Genomic DNA, 21,047 nt, shown 5'->3' with positions numbered 1-21,047 from the left:
ACTTCTCTGATCCTACCATCCCTCCCCCCACCAGGGGCACTGGGCAGGCAGACAGGCAGATGGAGCCTCCATGGAGACTGTCTCTGGAACCCCATGGGCAGGGTGTGCTTGGCTGGGCAGAACCAGTGGTTATTGCAGGGACATGTGGAGAGCAGATTAAGGCTCTGCCCTGGGCCCTGGCCCCGTGCTGCACTGCCCCATGATCCTGGCTCTGGCCCCAGCCCTGCACATCCTAGATGCCACTCCCTGCCTGCCTGTGGCCCCATCCCATCTGCCTGGCTGAGTGCACCCTGCCTGTGGGGGTCCTGAGCTAGTTTCCATGGAGAACCTACCCACCCACTCCATCTGGCACCCCCAACAGTGGGTGCAGGATGGACAGGCTGAGGTGCCCAGGCAATGGATCCAGGTCCAGCAGTCATGGCAGAGTCTGAGGGTGAGAGTGAGCCACCACTATGGGGGCTGCCAGGAAGCTGACCTTGCCCCTGTCCCACCACTGCACCATCTGGCCCCACAGACTACATCTTCCAGCATGCCCAAGAGCCATGTGTGGGGATAGGGTAGGCTGCACTCTGTGCCAGGGACACTTCTATGCTGGGGCAGCAGGACTGGCCACAGGCACCACAGCCCAAGCTGCACCCTGCATCTGGACTAGGCAGGGCCGAGGAACCTGCCTCAGGCTGGATAGAATCACATTGCAGGTCTGATCTGGCCCATGGGTCATATTTGGCCTGCCTCTTTGTAGACCATATATGAAATGAGTAATGGTACCCTGGAAAGCAGTGACTCTGGAGTGGATTTAGGGGTTCATAGTGGACAAGCAATTCAAAATGGGCTCCCAGTGTCATGCTGTGACCAAAAAAAGCTAAGGAGCAGGGAGATTACAAATAGGATAAGTGAGATTTGTATTTGTCTATTTGATACTAGTAAGATCTAAAGTAGAATACAGTATATAGTTCTGGTATCAACGTTTTCAAAAGTGTTAACAAAGACAGGGCAGAAAAAAACCCACAAAAATTAATGTGAAGGCTAGAGACTTAGAATTCAGCCTCTTTACCTTATAAAAAAAATGATCAAGAGGTGATTTGATTACAGTACATAAGTACCTTCTTGGGAAGAAAATACTAAATACTAAAGAACACTATAATAAAGTATAGAAGGTGCATCTGAAGAAGAAGCATATGCTTCTGAAGAAGCCATATACAAATTATACATTAAGCTTTAGAAAATGTTCGTGAAATTGCAGAAGGATGCAATAAATATGAAATACATTCAAGGAAGGAGCTGCTCATAAGAGATATGATTTCACAAACCAATATATAGGACTGAAGCCAGACAAATGCAAATTGAAAATAAGGCACAATTTATTTTTATTTTTTTTTTACTCCTGGAACAAACTACAAAGGGAAGTGGTGGATTTTCCATCTCATTGGGATGCTTTTCTGAAAGATGAGCTTTAGCCAAAGCAGAAGTTATGCTTTAGTGCCAAAAAGAAAGAAAAAAGAAGAATGGCTTTAATAGAGGGGAACTGAGTGAGAACTGAGAATATATATTGTTATACATCTCCAAAATATATTTTTCAAATTATATGAATCTCATTGATGTACTTAATTACTAGATAGTCAAATGATCAAAATACATTTCTATTCAGGCACCTCAGTACCATGTTTCTTAATCTCAGGATTGAATAATTCTAATTCTTTGTTTCAATCCTAATTTCTTTCAAAGACTGAAGTGGAGTGTTGGATTGAAAATCTAATAGAACAGTTAAAAGAGCTTGAATTGTGATTTTGCTTTTATACTTTCCAGTTTGCTAATTTTGTTTGATTGCCATGGCATTCTCCAGCAACCCCTTCTGTCTCATGTCTGGAATGCTGTAGAGAGAACACCATTTTGCAAGTTTTGAGAATTAAAAAAGAAGGGGAAATGGTGGAAATCACAGAAGAGTACACTCATCCTTTAAACCATAGTTGTATTTTAGAAAAGAAGAGTAAATCTTTAATTCTATGTTTATGTTTGCTTCCCAGATGACTTTTAGATTTCTAGATTAACACATCTTTAAAGAAATCTCAAACATATCCTATACTTCTTTTAATGATATAATGCAGTATTTGCTCCAGGTCCAAAGGGAGTTTCAATTCATAGCGCACTTGTTCTCATAGAGATATAAAGCAATTTTCTCTTCTGTATTTACAGACTCATGGAATACACTTCACAGTATCCTGATATTTCTAAGTCAGTTGAAAACTTTGTAAGCCTAGTGAAAGGCCTTTTGGAAAAGCTTCTGGATTACCGAGCAGTCATGAATGATGAAAGCAAGGATAACCGCATGAGCTGCACTGTGAACTTGTTGGTATGGGCCTTATAAGAATAAGAGAGAAGTTTCCTCAGGGAAATGAGTGACTGAAGTAGTTAGTTCATGCAGAATTTAAGATTTAAAATATTCAGTAGTTAGAGATGGGTTTACATGGTATTTGATATCCAATTTATTTTTATCCATCTATCACTTTGCTTAAAGCACAATATGTCTACATTGAGGAGAACAGTATAGAGTAGAGATATTCAAGCCACATTTCAAAAGACCTAGCTTGGAAACTAAAAGCATTAGCATCAAGTTCTATGTAGATATTTTTCAGGCTGGCAACAGAGTAAATTAATCCTCCAAAAACTGTTCCACACAATAAGACCCATTTTTGGTGGCCTGCACTGGATTCTGGAACATACTGTAGTTTCCCAAACCTCACTGTTAGGCAGAAGTGGTGAGAAAATGGAAACCTTTTATGCAAACATTTAACCATTTCCTTTTTCTCATTCTTTTTTCTCCCATGCAAACCTGAAAACATTCTAGTAGGAAGGTTCTTCTGCATATATAAAGAAATAAATTTCTCTTCCTGGTGTTTCATCCTTCAAATATGCATAGAACAATAGTATATACTACATTAGTTGTCAAGCAGTGAAGAGAACACATGCAGCAAATTTAGAACACACATCTGTAATCATCAGCTCAACCCTTTAATTTGGCTGAGCCATGTTTTATCTATTTGACTTTTTAAAAGAAACTCCAGTACTCAACAGTTTTTACCTTTTTACAGACTTCATTTTCTGTCATGGGGAAGTAATTAAATATTTACAAGAACGTTTTCCATTCTTTAACTACTTCTACAAGGCAAAATTGCTGAAGAATATAATATACTGTGCCTGAATTGTCATTGGATGCAATTAGCAACTCACTAATGTTGCTTTTGAATGATCTCTTTTAGAGGAAAGAGGGGAGAAAAGCCTTTATGATGTTCCAGTAGCAGGAAACTAAGAGTTTGATTCTAATCATCTTTGTTTATGGGAGTGGTCACACTTAATTCTTTGAATATCATTATGGTCTACAACTTAATCGGTTTAAGCTGTTCTTTTGACATACAGAGGATGGTTAGCATCTGGATTTCCCAAGGCCAAGGAGCCTATGCCATTTCCGTTGGAAGTGAACAGAGTGAGGCTGGCATGGACAACAGTTCCTGGAATCTTGTTTAGTCCTTTGGGATCACTACAGAGTGCGCTTAAGTTAGAAAAGGCCTAAGGGCTGTTTTCACTTATACAGGAGTCCAAAGTGGACTCTTAATCTCAGAATTTCAGATGTCCAAAGGCAAGTAGAAAGCTACATTTTCTCTTGTTCCTTGACTCTAATAATATAGATGCAGATCTATTATCAGATTTTAACTGAGGATATTTTGTAAATTGTGCTTTTCACATATTCTGATAGTTATTATTTAAGTGTTACAATTTAATGGTAAAATGGATCAAAATATAACATTATATTCTGTTTTGTGAAAAATCTGGTTTAATACATTAAAAACCCACTTACCCTGAGTAATTTGATCCTGAGATGTTTTTAAGATAAGGGATTAGAAAATAACATTTTAATAATTTTTCCCTCTCTAGAATTTCTACAAAGACATTAATCGTGAAGGAATGTACATAAGGTATGGTAATTGCTCTATTGATTTTTGTGTGAAGAGGGCAATAACATTCATTTCATACACACTATCTTCAGCATACCATATGGGTTAGTTATAGCTCATCATTCATGATATCCCTAGACTCATTTATATTTTTAATCTATTGTTGACTTTGCCTTCAGCAAACTGAAATCCATCATACATATTCATCAGCTGCTCTTTTCCCCCAGAATAAAATTTAGTTGACCAAATCGCTCACATTCATTGTTCGCAATTTTTAATAAAGAAAACACAGTTGGATTTGAAGTTTGAAGCAAAGCATATCGGACACTGAAAGTGACAGAGGAATCCTTTATGGTTTTGTAGAATGTGCTCAGACTACAGAGTATGCAGCACTGCATTAAATTACAAGTCAAACAGAGCCCTATATCCATAGCAGCAAATATTCTGTAATGTAAGCCTAGCTTTTTTGCTGTTTCCTGACTTAGATAAGACCTTCTTTTACTTAGTTAATACCTTTTCCAGACCAGAGTCACCTGGTTGGGGAACAAGCAGGAAGCAGCATCCTCCATTCCTCCTCTTGTCTCCAGGAGCAAAGCAGAAGGATGAGTGGGGCAAATCCCTTAGCCCATTCCCCAAACCAGGCAGTTCACATTGTGGGGAACAGCAAGGGAACATTTCCCCACTGCTCTTCTCTCCTCCCCTCCCAGAGCAGATGGGTTAGGGGAATGTACAGGCATTAATTCGTACAAGACAGATTCACACACAAAGGAGATCTTTTAAGGTGCTGGCCTGGAAGATCTTCTCCCAGACAAAGCATGCTCTTCCCTAGGAGAAACAGAATGAATGCTTATGCGCTCCTAGTTTCTACTGGGAGAACAGCAGTTTCTCCTGGTGGAAACATAATAATATTTGTACATAGCCTGAACCTTTTGCAGGTTAGCAGTGAAGGAAGCCACCCACAAATATCCTCCTTACTTAAGTATGTTATGCACTTCTCAACCATTGCTGACGATCTGGGCCAGTATTTTTTCCCTAGCTTTAAATAGTCCGATAAGTTGCATTTACATGGATGAAAGTAAGCATTTGCATAAAAAGAGAAGAGAAAAAAAAAAAAAACGCAAAGAAAATAGCCTTTCTTATAATGATAGTATATTAAAGCTAATTTTAAGCCATTGAAAGGAGCTGCAATGAAAGGGCACAAGGTACATATTCTGACGATAATTTAGGATGAACAAAGCTGTAGAATGCCTAAAGAGCTAGAAATATGCAGAAAACACTTTTGCTCCTCTTTTTCTTACATATCTACAGGCACAGTATTAGTAAAGGTGCCTTGGTTACTAACCCTTTTTTCATGCAGATACTTCACTGTGCAAAGGAAGCACAGAAAGGTCAAGGCATTTAACCACCTGTCCTACACAATAACTTTAACAAGTTTGTGAGTGGTTACTGCCTGACATCTTTAACTGTTTCTATGAAAACTTTCACTTTGGGTGTTTATCCATCAGTAACACCTGATCTGTCACTGTCAGCTACTAACACCTTTTGCCAGATGGACATTCATAATTTGAAACTTCTGACATTTTCTTTCCTTTTAACAGATATTTGTATAAACTGCGAGATCTTCATTTAGATTGTGAGAATTACACAGAAGCTGCATATACCCTTCTGCTCCATACCTGGCTCTTGAAGGTTAGATTACCACTCTCAGTAGAATATAAATAATGCTATGTTGCAGTTTTGAAATTTAAAAAAATGGCAAGTATCTTAGCCCCCTGACTTAATATATTTTATTTATTTTAGTGGCGTTCTGCTTTGCTGCTACTTAAAAAACACTGTGACATTTAATGGAAATTCAGGATTCAAAAGAAACACAAGATGTTCTCAGCAGGTTATTTCAAATTATATACGAGTCATTAAAAATATGACAAAATACTTTTACAGGTCATCTGGCTTTTGAAGCAGCTTAACTCTCTGTAGTGACTGCACTTGTTTTTATCTGTACTATGTTCTCAGTTCCAAAATTACGGCTGAATTGGAAGCTTATTACAATATTAACAAATAAGAATATCAGTACAGCTAGTCAGGAACCAGTATTTCCATTCCATGGGAAGTTCTGACATTTCAAAATATTTTGTTCCAAATTGGGATGAAAAATTTAACTTTCTGTGCAACTGAACTTCTAAAAGAAATTATTCAGGGTCATCAAAAATTTTTGCTTTGATGTTGTACAGTTTTATGCTTACGATATTAAAATACTAAATATCCTAATTATGACTTGTAAAATAGTAATTAAAAACTAAATTTAAAAATAAAACAAAAGGAATAAAACAAAAGATTAACACCACCAAAATAAAATATTCTGATTCTTTCACGCAACATTGTAAAAAATAATGTGTTTTACTAAGACTTCATTTTTTAACAGAAAACTATTCAAATAATTTTGATGAGCTCCAGTTACAACCATAAAATAGTTATTCAGCAGCATGTTAATGACCATTAACCCTCACAGAAGCATTTTCCATTCTGTAGAAGTCAGGGAACACACAGAAGAAGCTATTTAGAGTAACAACACTTTTTTTTCCCTCTGTCTTCAACTGTATACCTTTTCTGATGCTTTATTCTCACAGTGGTCTGATGAACAATGCGCACCTCAAGTCATGTCAACAGAATTCCAGTGTTCACAGACCCATCGACAGTTGAAAGAGAATCTGTATGAAAAAATTATAGAATACTTTGACAAGGGAAAGGTAATTGCCTTTAAAATTCCTACTGTACTGCCTTGTTTGAGAGTTCTGGACTATCATTCTGTTATAACAAAACATGTTTGATTTTCAAGTGTGGAAATCATTCTGGATATATCAAGTTAAAATTGTTAAAGATTTTGAAAAAATGTGGAAAAAAATAAGCTCAGTATTTTTGTTTGTCATCTAGTCAAGTTATTTGCTTAGGTCAGGAAGTAATAACATGTAAATAAATTAAATCATACGTATGGAATGAACTTTCCAAGGTAATGTGATATAATGCATAGATCCTATTTTAACATTACACTATCAAGTCTCCCCCAAAAATACAGATATTCTTTTTTCCAGAATGTCTTAAGATTTTCTTTTTCACAAGTCAAGACTTGATTACTATCAACTGCCTTCAGTTATACTCCTGCACATTTTAGAACCTAAAAATAGAGCTTATTTTGACTGTAATAAAAGCAGAAGTGAACCTTTTAACACTTGAATGCACAAGTTGTTGGAGCACATAAAGTAGGGAACAATTTTGTAGTGCCAAACAGTGAACATTATGACAATAATAAGCCTTTCTTATCTTTATGTGTGGCTCATACTTAACTATAGGAGAAATACCATACCTGACTTATACTTCCTACCCTTTGAGACAGGAAGCTTCCAATGGTTTTGCACAATCCTATGACTGTACATTGCTGTTTAACACTGTCAGTTTGCCTATTGACATTTGAAATGTTTGTGGTTTAGTAATAGCTGCATGCACATCATATTAGACACAAGATGGTCTTAATTTCTTAGTACCAACTGAGCATGGGCTAGACAGATTATACTAAGCAGCTGATACAGTTTTCTGCTTTAGAGTTGCCTTGCCTAACTGCATTAGAGTTGCTCAGGAGCAGCCATAACTCATATGACTCAAAAGTCTTTCATTATAACAAAATACTCCCCTTCTCTGCCTGTCACCCGTATCATGAGCACGTTCTTTCCTTTCTTACAAGAGACTGGCTGGTACAGAATGCAGTTCATCTGACTTTGACAATAAGTATTCTCTTCAGGATGGGGACTTCTCTACTTGTTGTCTGCAGCTACTTTTTGACCATTTTGTGCTGCTTATTGCAAAGTACCTTTAGGGCTAAGTACAGACATTCAAAAAGGCCGAGCCTGAATCAATTCAGTCTTTGTAGGTTAGTCTAAACTGTGTAGATTGAACTGTGTAGAATAGACATTCACTTTTGATTCTGGAAATGCAGCCACATGCCTGCAGTGGCTCAGGCTAGAAGCTGGGGGGCACTAGAGTGATCCCTCCCTTCCCTTCTGCAGTGGCCAGAAGGCTGGGGGGATGGGGCCAGGCCCCAACAGTTTGCTAAGTGTGGCTGGGGAGGGGTTTAAAACCCCACCTTGGCCTGCATAATCCTGAGTTGGGGAGTGCCTGGAGGGGGAAAGGGAAAGCAGCACCTTCCAGGCATTTTCCCCCTGCTTGCTGCTCTAGCGGTGGGTGGTGTAGCTAGATACCAACACCAGTGGCAGCCTGAGGTGAAAGGTGGGGAAGGAAAGCGGGGGGGGTTCCCTCCCCCCCTCCCCTCACCCATCGACACAGGACCACAGCCAAGGTCTGCCTGCCAGAGGTACCCCTGTTGGGCAGACCCCAGCTGGGGTCCTGTGCCAGTGGGAGAGGGGATAGAGGGGGGATTAAACCACCCTACCTGCCTCACCCTGCTGGCCCTGACCAGGGTGTGGCCATGCCCCCTGCTCTCGGCTCAAGCAGGGAGCAGTGGGGGAAGTCTGGGAGGGACTGCTTCCCCCACAGGCAAACCTCAGCTGGGGTCAGGGGCCAGCAGGGTTTAAACCCTTCCCTCTTTCCTCCTCACCCTGCCAGCTCAGGCCAGGGCATGGCCATGTCCCCTGCTGTCCAGAGAGAGAGAGAAAACCCTAGCTTGTGTTGCCCTCTCCCCTGCTCAAGCAGGGTGGTGGGGGTGGGGCAGAAGTGTGGCAGCTCCACTCCCACCCTGACCCAGGCTGGGGTCCCATGAACCATGGAGGGGGTTTAAAACCCCCTCCCTTCTGTCTGCCTGAGTGTGCCAGCCCACACCTGCACCACTTCCACTGCAGCAAGGGAAACGTCTAGCATGAGCTGCTCTGCACCTGCCAGGCAGATTGGGCTACATACCCAGCCTGGTTTCCCACCCCCTTGTCAGCCAGCCCTCACTGCTCTGGCTAGAGAGCAGAGGGGTAGAGCCAACCATGTTCTGCTCAAGCAGACAGCACAGGGCAGTAAAGCATGCTGGGATGCTGGGGGACTGTGATTTAACTTGAACCAGGAAGGGGTCTGGGACAGAAGTTCCATAAACTGGCTTGACCTAAATCAGTTAAGTCTGATACTACATTCAACCAGGTTTATCTTAAACCAGTTTCAGCCATTTTGAAACTGGTTTATGTGCACTGAACTTCTTTTCTGTTACAGGTTTAAACCAGTTTATGATCATTCAAACCAGTTTATGTGCAACTTCTACCCCTAGCCTGGCAGACCAAAAATCTAGCCTAGTATTAATAGTGCAGCTCTAACATTCTTCTGAAAGTTCCTTCAGAAGAAAATACTATTTTATGAGGAATGAAATAAGCTGCTGCTGCTTCACAGACCACAGTGGTAATTTGGGTTTCAAGCTTGTAACTTCTGAGTTGACAGTTCACATGAGAAAAGATGACTTGTGGGAGCGTAGGTTGCAGAATCAGGAAACAAACTATCAAGGACATGCATTAGTAAGCCTATGAAGATGCTGCACTTCTGCTTGAGGGACACACAAACCTTTATGTATTGGTCTGAATTATTTTTTGTTATTCAGCATTTCTGAAAGATCAAGTGATTTTGGGTGTTGTTCTTGTAAGTCTAAAGCAGGCCTATTTCAGTCTTTCTATAATGAACTGTAAAACGTTTTATTCTGCACATTAATCTGCTGTGTTCCAGTTTATGATTTCCTTGGGTCTTTCATTCCATATCGGAAGTTAATAAATGACTGAAACTTAGAGATTAAATAATCAATATAGCTCTATAGTTAAACAGTGATGCCTTAAAACCTTATTTGTTGGTGCTGGAATTACTTTAAAAATATACGCTTATATTGCAGATGTGGGAAGAAGCAATATCTTTATGCAAAGAACTTGCAGAGCAATACGAGATGGAAGTTTTTGACTATGAACTTTTAAGCCAGAATCTGGTAAGAACATATATGGGTCTTCAAAGCATTTTTGGAATATGCGTGACTATGTTTGAAATCTCAAAAGATAGAAGAGTATGAAAGATTTTGCATGGTATATAGGAGTACCTCTAGAGTATTAAAAAATAATGGTAATTGTGTCTTCACCTTTTAGTTGAGTATATGATTATATGTCTTGAGATAGCCTGAAAAGGAAGTGTGGGGAGAAAGGGGGGGCGGGAGCGATTTGCTTGGTTTCATACCATTTTTGTTTGCTTTGTTTCATGCCATTTTATCTCTAGAGCAGTGTTCTAGAGATAAAATAGTACAGAGTAGGGGTGTGTGAAGCGGGTCCTATTCAATTCAGATTCAAGATTGAAGATTCAATGATGATTTGGAGAATCAGCAATTCAGACATAGACATAGCTTCAAATGTTTTTTCTACATACCTTGAGGTAGTAGGCACGGCTCGTGATCGCTGCAATGCTGGGGAGAATGGAACATCCTACAGGAGTGCTTCTGGTCCACTTCTGGGTCTGCCAGGGAGCATGCTGCCCCCCCCCCCCCCCCCCCCGGCTTGGCAGTCAGCTGCAGGGGGACACTGGGTGTTCCCCCCCCAGACCCAGGAGGCAGCAGTCACCGAGTTGGGGCTGTGTGGGGGGCCCCCAACGTGCTCCCCAGTGGACCTGGAAGTGGACTGGAAGTGCTTCTGGTCCACTTCCGGGTCTTCTGCTCAGCACACTGGGGAGCGATGCTCCATGCGCCCCAGCATCACAGCATTCACAAGCCCCTGCTACCTAGAGGTACATAGAAAAAACATTTAAAGCTGTCTCTATGTCTGAATTTTCGAAACTTTCTGAATTTCTCTGAATCAATTTGGAAAGTTCCGATTCAATTCAGCGAGATTAAAGGGTCCTCTGATTCAATTCAGATTTAGAGATTCAGCCATTGAATTGGGCCAAATCTCTGCTGAATCAAATCAGGGCCTGAAGCTTCACGCAGTCCTAGTACAAAGCAAAGCAAATTCTTGTAGTTATTACCTTGTATTAATTGACATGTGTGGTTTAAAAAGTGATCTGCAAACAGGCTAAAATAGGCTTTATCTGGTCCTTTCTGATCTTGAAACAAGGTATAGAAATAACCCCAAGACCTGAAATTATTTTTCCCTGGTGTATGTTTTTTGACATCAATACTTTTACAAAAACTGGGAAATGAGTGAGGTATAATTTTACAAGGCCAATTAAATCAAATTCTTTAATTAAAGTCTTTTAATTTCAATAAGTAACTTATATATTGAATAAAGAAAGTTTTGTTTTTTTATGATTTGACACTTTCTCTCTTTCAATTAAGCTGTTAGAATTCACAGAAAACATCCCTGAAACTTCTGAAAGGCCATTCCAGGAGAGACAAAACTTGATATTCTTGAAATGTCTAAGAATAAAAAACCTGAAAGAGAAACCAGTTGCTCTCATTTGCTTACTTGCTCACTCACCTTTTTTTTCAAGCTATCTCAAGACATGTAAGCATATGAACTAAAAGGTGTAGACCCAATTCATATTATTTTGCTGATGCTATTTAAATATAAAACACAAAGAACTGTTTCAGCTGTTGAAATTGGTAAGCAAAAGTCAGAAAATCCAATAAATAAAGCATCTACATTTAACTTGATTTACTTTCAGATGGAAGGTGTTAAGTCTTCTAATTTCCCGCTCACCTCACTATTTCAGGGGTGGCCAGTCTGTGTTGCCACAAGTGACATACAGAAGATTAGGGTGCAGGTGGCACAGCTGCAGTTAGGGCAGGGAGCAGAAAGAGGAGCAGCAGACAGGGCAAAGAATACAAGGCAGGGATTAGAAAGCAGAGCAGGAGATGGGGAAGAGAAAGGGAAAAGGAATCTGAGAGGCACTTGGGGATGGTGTGGTGTTTAATTTGTGGCACTCCTGCCCAAAAGGTTGCCCCCCTCCCCCATTGTACCATGGGATTAGGCTGCCTCCAAAGCCCTAGAGTTATCATTGTGCTAATGAGCTGGCCCACTCCTTGTCAAGCATGAAGGGCATGAGACGTTTTCATTTTCCAATGAAGCTGAAGTGGCTACTTTTAATTCCAAGACATCTGTCTGTGTATTTGCTGATTAGGTAATGTGACCATATTTCCTGGGTTGGCTGGGACAGTCACATATTTTATAGGCTATCTCAGTGTCTTGGGCAATGGAGAAAAGTTAAGCAAAAGTCCTGGATTGTCAGGAGCCTGAGAACCACAGAGTCAGGGTGTGTGTGTGAGTGTGTGTGTGCACACTGTGCTATCTGCCTGGCTCTGCTTCTGGAAGCCACAGACTAGAGTGTGTGTGTGACAGCAGGCAGGGCCAGAGCAGCTGTTGGGATGTGCTGGGGAGCTCAGTGCCTTTTTCACCATAGCTGGGGCTGACCTGGGGCCAGGAGCAGGACACAGGCTGTGCTGGGGGCACTGCATGGACTGCCCTTAGCTGACTCACAACTCCAGCCCTATCGCAGCACCTGCAGCTGCATTCTGGCCATGCACCCCCAGGCTGGGCCAGGCCAGGCTAACAGCATCACAGTCCCCATGCAGAGAGCCCAGGCTGACCTGGCTGTGCCCTCCCAGCCTGGGGACACACAGCAAGAATGCGGCTGCAGGTGCCAGGACAGGACTAGAGCCATGAGTCAGACAGAGCCTGTGCAGCACCCTTAACCTAGCCAGTGCCTAGGGTGACCACCTGTCCCTAATTGGGTGGGACAGTCCTGGATGGGAACATCAAGTCCTGGTCCTGCCCAGGCTGCATGACTCTGGGACAGCATTTGTCCTGGATTCAGTGTCATGCAGGGATCTGGGTTTTCTGTTCACTGTGGAAAACCATGGGAAATGGTGGGGTTCCCCTTGCAGTGTTCCAACCTTTAAGGAGCTGTTTGGGGCTTCTGGGAGCAGGACACAGGGGGTACTACATGCATGTGTGTATCTATACACATGGCTGGAAATACACCCAGGCAGTGTAAAGAGAAACTCCCAGCAGGTAAATCTATGGTGGGGAAGGAGAATAGGGGGGAGACTGACTCACCCATAGTGAGGGAGGGAGTGGGTGAGGGCTGGGGTGCTGCCCAGACAGGATGTTACATAGGGCCTGCAGCTGGGAGTGGGATGGAGCCACAGGCAGATTTTCTAGGAGAAGGTGTGTCTCCCTGCTGCTGCGTGCACCCCCCCAGATGGGGCATGGGAGCCACATGCCCCCCCCAGATTTCTGTGCGGGACGGGGGGAGGTGCAGACTACCCACAGCGGGCTCAGGGCTCCCCATGCTGCTGCCCTTGCTCTGGGAGCCCCTTGCTAGCCACGTCACCATGGTAAGGCACCCCCTCCCTGCCTGGCAGCAGCAGGGATGGCAGTGGTATGGAGTCATGCTCCTGCTGCTGTTGGGCAGGCAGGGGGTATGAGACTGGCATGGGTCTCCTGGGGGAAAGGCAGCAGGCAGGGAGCCCCAAGCTTGCACTGGGCAGACTACATCTGCCCCTGCTCTGCTTGGCTCTGCTCTAGCCACACTGCTGGTGGAGGGGGTAGGGGGAGAGGCAAGCATGTGTCCTGCCTTTCCACTTTGAAAAAGTGCTCACCCTAACAGTGCCCCATTCCCAACCATGGCCCCAGCTCCAGTGACAAAGACACCATGCTCCCAAGACCTGCTCTGACCCCACCCCATGCCACACACTGCTATGGCACATATGTGTGTCTGCGGGCATGCACCTAGTGCCCCACTCCCCCAGGTTTCCCTAATATAATTATGGTCACCCTTCTATTAGGGATATTCCTGACTTTTAGAGTCTAATGATTTAAAAAATAAATACATTCATTTGTGTATAATATGCATATAAAATAAAACTAATATAATATGATTAAAGAAGATAATGTAAAGAATGACTATATACTAAACTTTGTGCTGCATTTCTACAAAAAAAAGGATTAAAAACATTTCCCTTCAAGTACTGATGTTGAAAGAAAAGGGATGAGAAATTACCATATATGCTTTCAGGTTCAGCAAGCTAAATTTTATGAAAGCATTATGAAAATACTGAGGCCTAAACCAGACTATTTTGCTGTTGGATACTATGGTCAAGGATTCCCTACATTTCTCAGGGTAAGTCTGTTTACACTGTATATTTTCCCTTGTTTTTCTGTCTACTTCTTAAATACAGCAGTATAGTGGATTAGCGAAAATGTAGTTAGTATTTGGAAAAATCCTACATTGACACAAGTTTTCACAATAATATTGTCCCCCATGCAAAAATCCATAAGGCTGAATAGGTGAACAAGGGTCTTACAAGGTTCCTCAAACATGAGGAAGAATCTAATAACTACCTCAAATTATTCTTTATACATAAACCAACTGTATCTATTGTCTAGTGATGGTTATCCTTGCTTAGACCCTGTCTCTGGCAAATAGTGTAATGCACTGTTTGGCCAAATAGCGATGCTGAAAATGTACAGAAAGACCTGTTGTGGTAGTGTCATGGGTTCCAGGCAAATCTGTTGATACTGAGGATCGCAAATTATGGCTTGGGCTATTAAGAATAGCCTATGAGCTTTGGTGCTTAAATCCTGTAGGTACTTCTGGAAATCTGTTCTTATCCTTAATGGGGTTATTGATTTCTAAGGTAGTAAACAGATTATGTGAAGAGTGAGGGTAGATCAATAAGTGGGTGTGGTTTTAAAAAAAAGTAATAGACTCATAGGTATATTTCTGATGTAGTTAAGATATAGCAGATATGTAACCTTTTCCCAATTTATAATAAAACCTACCAAGAATTTCAAGAGCATGTGTAAATGAGACAGGTTTTAAGATTTATTCTGAACTCCTAAACTCATTCCATTAGTTACCCATGTTCTTTCTGTGAAATATGTACCATGTTTCCTGTCTATGCCTCAATATAATGTTTTGGCTATGCCTAAGTATAATATTTTGTAATATTCTAACATGCTGCTTCACTCCATCACTAGTCTTATAAATTTATTCTGGTTTACAGAGGTAATCGATAGGCCTGTGTGAATAGGGAAGTATTTGATTTGGATTCAGATTCGGCCAATTCAGAGGACAGTGATTCGATTCGGTGATCACTGAATTGAATCACCAAATCGAATCACTATACCCATTTGAATCGGCTAAATCAGAATCGGAGACTCAGCACCAATTTGGAGATTCAGATTGGCCAGGGAGAGGCAGGAACAGCTGCGTGGCTGCAGGTTCTCCTGTGGCTTGTCTGGCTGTGCCTGCCTCTCCCCGGGTGGGGGAAGCCACAGGAGAAGCCCCTATGGCTGCCCTGCCCGGCCCCATCCCCCACCCAGCCCCAGCCTAGTCCTGGCACTTAAAAAAAAAAAAAAAAAAAAAAAAAAAAAAAAAAGCCCCATACTTACTGGCTGCAGCAGTGGTGACTGGGGCCTCTGGGTGCTTGTGGCAGAGCCCCCCTGTGCAGCACAGGACAGTGGGGGGCAGCGGAAATTGCCCACTACCTTGCACCCACACAGCAGCTGCCCCATGACAGTGCACAGTGTCCTGCTGAGCCATGCTGCACCTGCGCTGTGGGGCAGTTGTCATGTGGGTGTCAGGCAGGGGGGGTGGTGATCCCCACTCTCCTGTGCTGCATGGGAGGGCTCTGCCATGAGCCCTCAGAGGCCCTGATTGCTGCTGCCACAGCCGGTGAGTGCGGGGCTTTTTTAAGTGCAGGGATGCTGAGGCCAGGCGTGGGATGCAGCCAGGCAGGGCAGCCCTGGGGGCTTCTCCCACAGCTCCCCCCACCCAGGGAGAGGTAGGCACAGCTGAAGGAGCCATGGGAGAACCTGCAGCTGCCCAGCTGTGCCTGCCTCTCCCCAGCCAACCCGAATCTCCAAATCTTTTCCACATCAATTTGGAGGCTTCAGATCTGATTCAGACCCTTTAATAGGTTTCCATATTCGATTCAGATTTGGAGATTCGGCCGCTGAATCAGGCCAAATCTCCTCTGAATTGAATTGGCAAGTAAAGCTTCGCACAGCCCTAGTAATCAACATAAAGGGTTGCAATCTAACATTTCTATCAAAAAATGTTCACCTATTCAACCCTATGGATGTTGCATGGGGGACATTGTATCTTGTCTGATTATCAGTCGATATCTAAACAGGAGCAGATTTTCTCCAAAGTAAAGGTTTAAGGTATTTGTCTACTAATCCTCCTTTAACTTAATTGTAATTCAATTCCACCATCACGCTAAAAATAATAAGTAGGTGTGTTTTGTGTAATTATGAAGGCATCTGTGTCTTTTGTTTCTGGTACTATAAAGTGAGTTTGTCATTAACACCAAGTAAATCCAAACCATAAAAGAGCTTTCTCTGGAATGAACCATATTGTACATACGAGCAGTTTACAGTACTGTGGGGGAGGGAGGCAGAGGAGGTCTTATACAAATATAATAAAGCACTGAAACATGAACCAGTTTGTTTTTTTTCAAAGGAATGTATATTTTTTTAAAAGAGGAAACAGATTTTCTTCCTTTTAATTATTGCTTTAATGACATACCCTAAAGGCTTGTGTTTTCTCTCTTTCTGGGTCATAGAATGCAGTACTATCTTTGGGGAATCAGTGACACTTCCCTTTGGCTGCTGAGAGTGTTTTCTGTCATTGATAATACATTTTTAAATATTTGTATTACAGCACCACTCAAAAGCTACAGCCAGGTTCATAAATTATGTTGTGTTAGGCACTGCACAAACCAACATGCACACATGGCCTCTATCCCAAAGAACTTAGAGTCTAAAAATTATAAAATTTATCTTTTGCAGAACAAAGTCTTCATTTATCGGGGTAAGGAGTATGAGCGGAGAGAGGATTTCCAAGCACAGCTGATGAGCCAGTTCCCAAATGCAGAGAAAATGAACACCACCTCGGCCCCCGGAGATGATGTAAAAAACTCTCCTGGTCAATGTATCCTTAAAGATGGGAATTTATAGAATAAAGAAGAAAAATAAAGGCTTGTTTTAGCAAGCTTGCCTGACAGCATTGCCAATTAAGTTATTAGTTACTGGGTATATCTACATGAGCAATTAATGTGAAGCAATGAACTCTGGAGCAGTTGGAGCTGGAGTAAACAGCTTCCAGGCACAGCATCTACATGCGCACCCAGGACAGCAGCAATTTGAGCCAGGGCAGAGCAGGTCCAGGCTGGCAGGGGGCATGGGGTCAGCCCTGGGCTTTGGGTCATGACTTTGGGTAGTAGAGAGACCAGCTGGGGCAAAAGGGCACTGAACCTGTGAAGCTTCGTCCATCGCCGAGCATGCTGTGGAACCCCCCGCGCTCCCGTGGGACATTACATCTGCCCCAGCATCTTAGCGTTCATGAGCTGCCTGTTACCTTGAGGTATGTAGAAACAACATATAAAGCTGTGTCTATGTCCGAATCCTCAAATCTCTCCGAATCAATTCAGAGGCTTCCAATTTGATTCAGAGAGATTAAAGGGTCTCCTGATTTGATTCAGATTTGGCGATTCAGCCATCGAATCGGGCCGGATCTCTGCCAAATTAAATCAGCGACAAAAGCTTCGCAGAGCCGTACTGCCTGGCTTCCACTCTAGCCTTCCAGGATCTCACCCTGCTTCACTGCGTGCCGTGCCTTTGTTGTGATGACAGGAAGCTGTCCTCAGAGGCTGGTGATCTCTGGTTGCTTGCTCTCTCTCTATGCTGTCTCTTGGGTTCAACCTGGCCCACCTAATTGGGTTCTAGCCCCACCACCCACAGTCTCTTGGCCTTGGGGCTTCAACCCCACTGTCCCTAATCACCTTAAGAGCTAAATTCCTGAACTCCACCCTTCCCTACATCTATGCTCATGTCTGTCCACAGTTTGGTCCTCCTGTAGAGGCCTCAGCCCTTCTGCCTTAACCCCCTTTTATTCTGGTTGCAGGTTTCCAGCCTTGGCCCACTGGTTCAGGCCTGGCTCACTCAGCCTCAACCCTTTCTGTATCTCAGATCTTTGGGCCCCTTAGCCTTGTCTTGCACCTCATCCTAGCTTCTAGCATCCCTGACCCAGGGCAAGGCTGCTCTGTTTCACCCTGACCTTTAACTGGGCTCAGCCTCCTAAGACACCTGATTCTGCAAGGCTGCTCTTTCCTGCCTCTAAATTGTTTAGGCTTCTGCTCCACATAAATGACTGGGTCCCAGACCCCATGCTGGGTGTCCCTGCAGCACCCCTGTGGCTTCCTATTCATCCCTGTTACCCACATCTGGTCCTCCGGTACATCTGTTAGCTGCAATGCCCTCTTAAATCCTCTCCAGAGTCTGCCATGGTCCTATCTACTCCTATCTAGTAGCTGCTGGCTGTCAAAGCTTCTTCTGGTCCCAGTGGTGCCTGGGTTCCATTTTGTTGCCACCCAGCCCAGCAGGAGCTGCCCTCTTCGCAGGAGTGAGGGTCTGGTTGAGTGGCCAGGCTTTTAGGATTCTGGACTCCACCTGCTTTATTTTCTCTTTGGCCATGGGTTCCTAAATAGCCCAGTACCCTGCTGCCTTCAGGTGTTACGGCTTAAGCAACTGAGCTGCAGCTACTGCTCCCTTCCCTGCTGCCCTTTACTCTCAGAGGTTTTCCTCAACTGCTTGTCTTTCTGCAGCTGGCTCCTGTCTAGCTTCCTACTTAATTGCTGCCCTGCCACTGGTATCCTACCTCTGAGGTAGCAGGGGTGAGGGAGCCCTCTTATATTCCCTTGTTAATCTCCTTTCTTCAAAGCTAAACATACCCAGCTCTCAGCCTTTCCTCATACTACAGTTTGCCTTCCAACCCCTTTATCAGTGGCATCATTAAGGTGGGGTAACTGGAGCAACTACCCCAGGTGCTTCTTTGGAGAAAAGAACAGCAGCTGCCAGGAGGTGCATGATTGTCTTGGCAGTGTGATGGCAACCAGAAGTCACCATTGTTCCTGTGTCCTGGTTGCCCAGCAACATTGCAACACTGCTGCCCTTTTTCATTTTTCTTCCGTGCTTCTGGACCCTTTCCAGCTTCTCCACATCCTGAAAATGTGGAGCCCAAAACCTCAGACAGTACTCTAGCTGAGGCCTAACTGGTGCTAAATAGAGTAGTACATTCACTTCTTGTGTTTTACACGCAATACTCATATTGATGCAGCCAAAATTACATTTGCTTTTTGTACAACTGCATCACATTGCTGACTCATGTTGAATCTGTGATCTGCTGAAATCCCCAAATCCCTCTCAGCAAAACTAATGTTCCATTTATCTCCCATGTTGTATCTGTGCGTTTGATTATTCTTCTTTAGTATCTTTCATTGTGTTTAATTTCATTTTGTTGCTTTTAGACCATCTCTCTAAGCTATAACTACCATGATTTAGGACATTTGAGTTCTGCCACTCATGATCTCCTAGTTTAAGTGAGAGTTACCACACTACAAACCAATATTCTAGTTGCGGATCATGCAAGCATAGAAGTGAGAGATTAAGTGGTTCTCAACCTTTTTCACACTGGGACTCATTAGCATAATTATCAGATTGCCGTGACCCACAACCCCCTGGCCCCGACCCACACAGTCTCTCTCTCTCTCTCTCTCCCCTCCTCCTCCTCTGGGTGCTGCATCCAGCCCCCTCACTCCCCCTCTGGCTCCCGGGGCTGCTCTTACATGCTGCATGCCCACCATGCCCCTGACTGCATGTGGGCTCCATGCAGGCTGCCAGCATTGCAGCCTGCATGGGGAAACCACTCAATTCCCTGGGACCTCCCTATGACCCTTTACAATTTTCTTGCGACTCACTTTTGGGGTGTAAACCACGGGTTGAGAAACGCTGTTAGAGGATGAAATGGAATAAAAATATAGTATGTTCTCAGCTAAGAAAGTATAGAAAAGGGCACAACTGTTATTCCCCCAACTCATCGATAATATTATTCCTAAAATTCTAAATGATCAATTTGTAAGTGATCTTGGGATTAGGACATAGACCTGAGATCAAGGGACATGATGTTTTCCTGGCTAGATTGGATGTACTATGTTATCTTGAGCAAAATGTTTCCTTTCTCTGTGCCTCCATTTCTTCACCTGTAAGAGGTGGGTAGGGATTCTTACCTTAAAAGGGGACTACAAATATTCATATCCATAACTACTGCTAAGTGCTGTGAGAGAGTCAGTTTAATGGTTTTCGCTGAAAGTTTTTAAATGCAATTAATATGTGTATTCTGCTTGTGACATCAAACCTTTTAAACTGTTACATTCAATTAATTCATAGTTTTCCCAGAACACTATAGATATTGTTTATATTCTTCCAGTATTTCTTGGTTCCCTTCGTTCTTATAATATTTCTGAATTGCAAGAAAGGCAATATTTTGTAAAAATGTCATGTGTTAACGTTTCACTATTTATTTGGTTAAATGGCATCTTGTACTTTGATTTTTAATTGCCCACTCTCATTCTGACATGGACATAAAGTCTTATAACCATTATGCATATCTTTAAAGAAATGTTATATAACAGCTTGTCAAGATATCATCTGTTCGATTCTCAGTCCCTGACACTCAAGGGAAAGAAAAACACTTCAAACAAGAGGCTCTTATTGTTTTTAATTCACCCTTTGCCCTGCCTGTTCTCTACAGCTTCAAAAAATATATAGATATGTGAGAGCTTTTGAAATCCATGCAGGCTCTTCTTATCTGCAGGGCATCATTTTTTGGAAAGCTACTGTAATTACCAAACAAACACACTTCATTTTTATTTGTACATTGTACCTTATCTAACTAACTTTCCTCCTCTTCTAAAAATATTTGTTTTATCAAAAACAAATTGGTGCACAGTGATACTATGCAGAACAATACCTCCCCACTTCTCCCTCTTAACCCCCACATGCACTTATATTACTTACATTAATGTTTCAATTATCTTTGTGTTGTGGTTTTTATTCATGAATTGAGGAATATTTTAAATTTGCTCTTCGCTGCTACTCAAATAGGCAAAAGAACTTTTTTTTAAAAGCTCTTGATGAAAAGCAAAACTAATGATCAAACATCAGTGAGATTAAAAGCTTTGGAGGAGGCTATTCACTAGAGGTCAAATCTCTTGCGCTGACAGCTAGCTTCACTGCCAATAATATCTAAAGGAATTTAGCTGTGTAGGGCAATCATTTAATAAGAGGGATGAAAGCATATTTAAGTGGC

At 42.7% G+C, this 21,047-nt stretch overlaps 1 protein-coding gene across 1 annotated transcript in view; it reads left to right on the top strand.

The window, feature by feature from the left end:
• Nucleotides 1-21,047, top strand: part of DOCK2 (dedicator of cytokinesis 2) — a 520,353-nt gene that overhangs the window by 448,795 nt on the left and 50,511 nt on the right. Inside the window, exons 35-41 of the mRNA XM_019487133.2 lie at nt 2,194-2,350; nt 3,931-3,971; nt 5,549-5,639; nt 6,578-6,697; nt 9,811-9,900; nt 13,911-14,015; nt 16,691-16,832. Of these exons, the coding sequence (XP_019342678.1) occupies nt 2,194-2,350; nt 3,931-3,971; nt 5,549-5,639; nt 6,578-6,697; nt 9,811-9,900; nt 13,911-14,015; nt 16,691-16,832 (746 nt within the window). The remainder of the gene's footprint in view (nt 1-2,193; nt 2,351-3,930; nt 3,972-5,548; nt 5,640-6,577; nt 6,698-9,810; nt 9,901-13,910; nt 14,016-16,690; nt 16,833-21,047) is intronic.

This window comes from Alligator mississippiensis, chromosome 9, assembly GCF_030867095.1.
Source record: "Alligator mississippiensis isolate rAllMis1 chromosome 9, rAllMis1, whole genome shotgun sequence".
Lineage (NCBI taxonomy): Eukaryota > Metazoa > Chordata > Crocodylia > Alligatoridae > Alligator > Alligator mississippiensis.
The sequence above is the reverse complement of the archived record's forward strand: the minus strand, read 5'-3'. Positions and strand labels throughout refer to the sequence as shown.